We start from the raw sequence: 6,764 nt of genomic DNA on the forward strand, positions 1-6,764 counted from the left end.
GATTAACAGATTAACAGATGGATTAACAGATGGCTCTCAACAAAGGAAAGAATGCATTGTGCTGTAAATTGCTATTGGCTCAAACAACACTGGGGAAGAAACAGAAAGAGAAACAGAGATAGGCTGCAGTCCCCACTGCTCAACCCTGCTGGGAGGTCTGACAGAGAAGCCAACACAAACACCACCACAGCCCCACTCCTCACTGGCCTGGGAATTGCCTCCCCTCACACTGGGCTTCCTGCTGGTGGAGTTTCTCAGCATGGGTGTCTGAAACCAGAATTTGTCCTTAACCCTATGCAAAGGGGACTTTCCTGTTTGTTTGTTTCTTCATCCCATCTCAAGTCTGGCTGCCTTCTTCCCTGTGATCTCAGCTTCTCCTTGGCAGAGTAGATCTTTGGAGGATGGGAAGGATTGGGGGAAAGAAATATTATCCAGTCTCCAGGACCATCCAGAAAATATCTCCCAAACTAAAGAGGCCAGATCCCTCTGCAAACATGTTCACCAGCAGGGTCAGGCCTGAGAGGCCAGCACGGAGCACCTGAGGGCCTTTTATGGAGACAATGTCCTTTTTCCCTTCTTTCTCTAGAAATGCTCCCACTTGGTATACAAAATCACTCAATGTCGTACTGTCTGTCCTCATAACACCGAAGTCGTTGGAATGAGCAAATGTTCATGACTACCTACTATGGACCATGTCCCTGTGGGAAATGCAGTGAAATAAAAAACACAGTCCCTAAGTACAAGGAGCCTACCACAAAAGTCAGATCAGCTCAGAGATCACTTATCCCAACCAGCATATTTACAAAATAATAGAGCTGAAGTCCAGAGAAGTGATGTTTGTGGCACAGTCCAGACTAAAAACAAGACCCATTGCCTCCTGTTGAGATCAGACTCACACACATGACATGACAATGTGGGCACAAAACAAGATTTCAAACAGTTAGGGCTGGTTTTCCAGACATCGAGGACAATATTATAGGACAATGGACTTTGAACAAATTTCAAAAGACAATGATAATTTGAAAAGTCAGAGGAGCCTTCCTTGGAGAAGATGGGACAAAATGGGAAAGAATCAGATCGTTGGAGAAAGAGGACTTTTTATTGATTCAGCCAAGATTTCACAAATCCTTATTGGGCTCCTACTCTGTGAGGACTGTTCAATGCTCAGTGAACATAATTTTTAAATTCCGGCTTTCGTGGAGCTTGTTTGTGGGAGGAACAACTAGGCTGGAGTAGACAGAAAAGTCCCCAAATTACAAAGAGGCAAGGCAGCAGCCAGCCTCTTGCATAGAGTTCCTCCTTCTTTGGGTGAATAAAGGCATCCAACAGAAGGTCTTCAGAAAGAACTGCCTGGAAACCAGAAAATGGAAGGGGTCACTTATGATGGCTGTTCAAGGAAGCTGTGTCTCAAAACATGATTTGCCATCTTCTCTATAGACATTAGAAATACAGGGAGTGGGCCTTGAACTACATTCCGTCTTCTATTCAATCAACGTTTGCCTAGAACCTCTTACATGCAAGAGTGCTTGATTCTTGAATGAGGATGATGGCAGGGGAGAGAGAAAGAGGGACAGAAAGAAGTTATCAGGCTCTATTGAGATTTTGTTCGAAAGGTCTCAATATAAGGTATAAAGGAGGAAGAAGAAAAGGTTGGATGATGCGGCCAGTATCAGGGAAGTTGGGGATGGTGGATATCTCCTGCTCAGACTTTTACCCTGACCTCCAGACCCATATACCAAACAATCATTCAGTATCTCTATTTGGAAGTCTCAAAGGAATCTCTAACCCAAAATATCTTAGACCAAAATCGTGATCATCATTGCCCCCATGCTTGGCTTTTATCCCAGTGAGTGGCACGAACTTCTAGATAGCTGCATCACACCGAAATAAAATCCACACCTTTGATACCCTCTACTCTCACCAACCAAATCCAATCCATCACCAAGTCTTTGTCTCCTATCTACATCTCTACATCCTAACCAACACCCACTGGCCCGGGCTTAAGCCATTTTCAAATATTTCTCTCCTGAACCCCCACTATTGGCAATAGCCTCTCCCTTTATTCACTTCACTTCCCCATCAATCCATCCGCCATCTAAACTTATCATGTCATCCTCTTAAACATTTTTCCATGGCTCCCCAATGTACCTGAGCTTGTCTGGTATCTGCTCCTCTCTCCAACCTCATCTTGCACCATGTTGAGAAGTAATTATTCACTGATTAGTGTAGATGTCTGATTAATAGCTTTCTCCCCTACTAGGCTGAAAACTCCATGAACTCAGAGTCTATGTCTGTTTTTACCCACTACTATTTTCCTAGCACCTAAATGCATGGCACATACTACATGATCAATAAATATTTGCAGAATGACTTTTTTTAAATGGCTAAGCCAATGGTTCTCAACCAGGGGTAATTTTTGCCCCTCCCTCCCCCTGGCAATGTTTGGATACATTTTTGGTCGTCACAGCTGTAGGGGTTCTACTGGCATCTAAAGGGTACAGGCCAGGAATGCTGCCAAATGCACAAGGCAATGTAAAAATTAGTAAAAGGAAACTTCAGCTAAGATTGGAATTGGAAGCACTCATACAGGGAGCTCTCTCACACCTTACCACTCATGGTCAATCATGCCAAAAAGAAGATACTACTTACTGACCCCAACAGGAAGACATCAGGCACTGACCCCAACAGGAAGTACAACTACTTTACTACCCCAGCAGGAGGAAGGAAGACTTCCATCACCCAGCAACAAGCCCAGCCAATGGAAAGGGCCGCAGCTCAACCAATAAAAAGACATTATCACCTGAACTTTTTTGTTTTGTTTTGTTTTGTTTTGTGTTTTGCGGTACGCGGGCCTCTCACAGCCGCGGCCTCTCCCGCCACGGAGCACAGGCTCCGGATGCGCAGGCCCAGTGGCCCACGGGCCCAGCCGCTCCGCGGCATGTGGGATCCTCCCGGACCGGGGCACAAACCCCCGTCCCCTGCATCGGCAGGTGGACTCTCAACCACTGCGCCACCAGGGAAGCCCCTATCACCTGAACTTTTACTTTCCTCCAATGAACTCTCATTTCCTTGCTGATGACTTCCTTTCCCTGTCCAGCTCTCCTTACTATAAAAGCCTTCCATGTGGTATAACCCCTTGGAGTATCTCTCTGTCTGCCAGATGAGATGCTGCCTGGTTCAAGAATCATTTAATAAAGCTAATTAGATCTTCAAATTTACTCAGTTAAATTTTTTTAACAACAATAGTCACACATATTTAGCCCATAATGTCAGCAGTGCTCAGGTTGAGAAAACTTGGTTTAGATGAAAGAGAAAGCATATTTATGTTTTGGTCATATTGAACTGGATTTCCTAGAGTCAAGTCATTATAGAAACACATTTGTTATCCCCCAATGCCATAAGAGAGACTTAAACATGATGCATATATACACACTCAACAACCATTACATTTCCTACAAGCAGGAGATAACAATTTTAATGGCTCTTGTACTCTCCAGGTGCCCAGCACGGGGCTGGAATTTAGGTGCTCAATAACACCTGTCTGGAAAACCTCACTTATCATTAAAAAAAGACCTCAAAATTGAGGGTAGCCTTGAGCTGCATTAGAGGGGCCACCTTATTTCACATATATTACCAAAGTGTAACAAAGGCTAGTGACATCACAGTGGAGCCCTGCCCACCTGCTAAGCCATGCCCCCTGCACAGTCACAATTGCTAAGGCCTTAAATACCCAGACTTGTGGCCTCCCGGCTCTACAGAGCCCCTCATTTTGGCAGAAAGTACAATGTCGACCAGCCGCAAATTAAAGAGTCACAGCATGAGGAAGGGCAAGAACCAAGCACCTCACAAGGGAGTCAAGAGAGGTGGCAGGAAAAGAAAATACCAGAAGGGCAACCTGAAGAGTAGAAAACGGTACAATGACGGTGAGTGAGGGATGAGTAGGAGAGCAGTCAAACAGAGGGGGATCTTGTTGTCCCGGGGGCCCCCGCTCTTGGAGTTACCTCTCATAGGACCCTGAAACCTCAGCATGAGAATTTCATTCCCAACTAGGTTCATGTTTGGGCAGGAAGAGGATGAATGGTCATGTTCTAACTGGTGTTCCTGTCGCAAACTTGTCATTTCCCTACAGCCAATCGCAATTCCCGCTCCCACTTGTGACTCCACCAGCGGGCTCTGCCCTGGTGGACTTCAAACGACACCAGGCAGCAACAGAGAACAGAAAGGGGACTGCCAAGGAGATCTGAAGTTAGATCAAAGCCGGAGAAGAGCCTATCATGTGGATAAAATGTCAGTCGTGACGAAGTGAGGAATGTATAGGCTGGCTGTTTCTCCCCAACATTTCAATAAACATTTGAAAACTGAATTTAGTTTCCTTTGATCCTTTGGTTGGAAAATGGCTCCTGAGCTGGGCAGCCTTGGGGAAGAATTAGCAGGTATGAAACCATTAAACATCACACATGATTTGGATAATATCAATGTCAATGTAGTTTTCCTTAACAACTCTCTCTCCTTGGGCCCCAACTCTGGCTATGCATCAGCACCATATTTGGGTCTTGGTCTCAATGTACCGTCTCCCTTCCCAACATGGAAAGGGAGAGGAGATAAAAGAAATGGGAGAAATACATTCATCAGAGTGCCAGTCATGAGCCAAAGGAAGCAAGCCAGTTTTGTCAAGGGGCTTAGAGCATGGAAACACCAAACTGCGATTTCCCAAACTAGCTAGCTAAAGACATGTCCCAGTGGTGGATAGAGAACCCTCAATGCTTCTAATTTATCTGATTGTATGGGCACGATTAGCAGGCTGTTGGAGATGAGGATACATTCTGGGCAGAGGCCAGCATGGTATTTGGACAAGACCAGAGGCAGGGATACTGCCTGAGATTCAAGCCAGCTTGTGTGACTCTGATGTCATAAATGAATCTTAATCAGGTGTGTCTGGAAGTAGGAATGACCTCACCTCAGTCTGGGTGGACCTTATTGGCAAGGAAGCACCATCCCTTTCTGTGGCCCTCACTTTAGCTTGACCTTGGGTTCTGATAACGGTTATGTCATCTCTGGCCAGGGATCTGACACCTCCTCTCAGCAGCCACCCGCTCAGGAGGGGGCAATATTTTTCTTAATGAGGGTTTCCTGTTGCCTCAGAGACAGTACCAGGGTGGCACAGAGAGGAATTGAGACTCATATTTAAACAAGCCCACCCACTTGGATTCTGGAGAAGCAACCAGGAAAGGTTATAAGCCAGAAGGAATGAGAGGAGCATGAGGTCAGACATGAAGTTTCCAACATGGGTGGGGCAGGGTGGGGGGTGGGGGAGGGTGAGATGTGGGACCAGGTGACAAAGCGAGGAAAGGGAGCCTCTTCTCTGCACAGCTCCACGTATTTTCAATGAGATCATTGACTCTGAGCCCTGTGGAGGTGTCTAGGTATTGGGATATGGGGATGGGAACAAGGGCTATTCCTGTGGGTCAGATTCTAGTAGGGAAGGATGAGAAAAAGCCTAGGTCATGACATGAGTAAAGATGTTTCAAGTTGCTTTGTCTTCTTAGCCCTGGAGAATGCACACACTGCTCCTGAGCTAAGTCCGCATCAGGCACCCAGACTCTTCAAAACTCATCAAACTTGTATTTCCCTCCTTATTTTGTCAGTTTCCATTTTTGTAAAGAGGGAATAGAGAAAATACTCCCTTCGTAACCTTCATCTTCCACAGTTTTACCTCTTAAACATTCCTGTTGTCCCTGTGTTTCAAACGAAACTCACACTCCTATGATTCTCAAGTAGATAGTTATCCACATCCACACAAAACTCTTTACGGATGCAGCTGGAATCCCCAATCAGAAATGACCGGTCCTCACGTACTCTTGTGCCCTTGGGGAGTTCCTCTGCCTCCATGTAAAGAAAGCCTGAAAGCTCCTTGCAGCACACAAAATCCACTGGTTTTACTGTCAGGCTTTTGCTGCTCCAGCCATAAATTCTCATTCATCAGCCAGCAGGGAGTACAGCCAGTTAGAATTCCTACATGGGTCCAAAATAGCGAAGCCTTTATATCCCCTCCTGCCCAGCAGGCTGCTTAGGGAAAGGGTGACCTCAGGCCAGGCATTTCTCTGTGCTGAGGCAGACCCTGCAGTTAGGCTGAAGTTAGGAGGCTGTTTGCTGGACCTCGTGCCCCACAGTCTGAGCCACACACCTCTGCCTCTTCCGCTGGCTTTCTGATAACCTACATCTCTTCCCACCTGCTTTTTCCCAACTTTTGCCCCTGCCACTCCCTGCTGCAGCTGTGTGCCAGGAGCCTTCAAATGCTTTCATGCACAGCTCACCCCTTGCTCCGTGCTCTCCACTTCACCTTTTCTCTGCCATCTTTCAGATTGCCAAGATGCGCAAAGGCGACCTTTCCCATAGGGAAGAGTCAACAGAACAGCAAAATAGTGTGAAATGTACTTCCCTCAAGAAACTTATTATTCTTTATACAAGAATATTATTCCACATGTATCAATAAATAGAAATATTATTCCTGTATCCATCAGGATCCCTCAGGAAAGCAGATCCTGGAGGGGACTCAAATGAAGACACATTACTGAAGGGACGATTCACAGAGGCAAGACCTCCAGAGCCTGGCAATAATGGCTCTGCAGGGCTTCCCTGGTAGCGCAGTCGTTAAGAATCCAGCTGCCAACGCAGGGGACACAGGTTCGAGCCCTGGTCCAGGAAGATCCCACATGCCGCGGAGCAGCTAAGCCCATGCATCACAGCTACTGAGCCTGAGCTCT

The 6,764-nt window shown here is 46.3% G+C and overlaps 1 protein-coding gene across 1 annotated transcript; it reads left to right on the forward strand.

Moving 5' to 3' along the window:
* Positions 1-3,784: 3,784 nt before the first annotated feature.
* TNP1 (transition protein 1) lies at positions 3,785-4,158 on the forward strand. Its single transcript, XM_060151299.1, has 2 exons — positions 3,785-3,923; positions 4,130-4,158. The coding sequence occupies exons 1-2, from the start codon at positions 3,785-3,787 to the stop codon at positions 4,156-4,158; spliced, it is 168 nt and encodes a 55-aa protein (XP_060007282.1).
* Positions 4,159-6,764: the final 2,606 nt, after the last annotated feature.

Source organism: Lagenorhynchus albirostris, chromosome 6, assembly GCF_949774975.1.
Source record: "Lagenorhynchus albirostris chromosome 6, mLagAlb1.1, whole genome shotgun sequence".
Lineage (NCBI taxonomy): Eukaryota > Metazoa > Chordata > Mammalia > Artiodactyla > Delphinidae > Lagenorhynchus > Lagenorhynchus albirostris.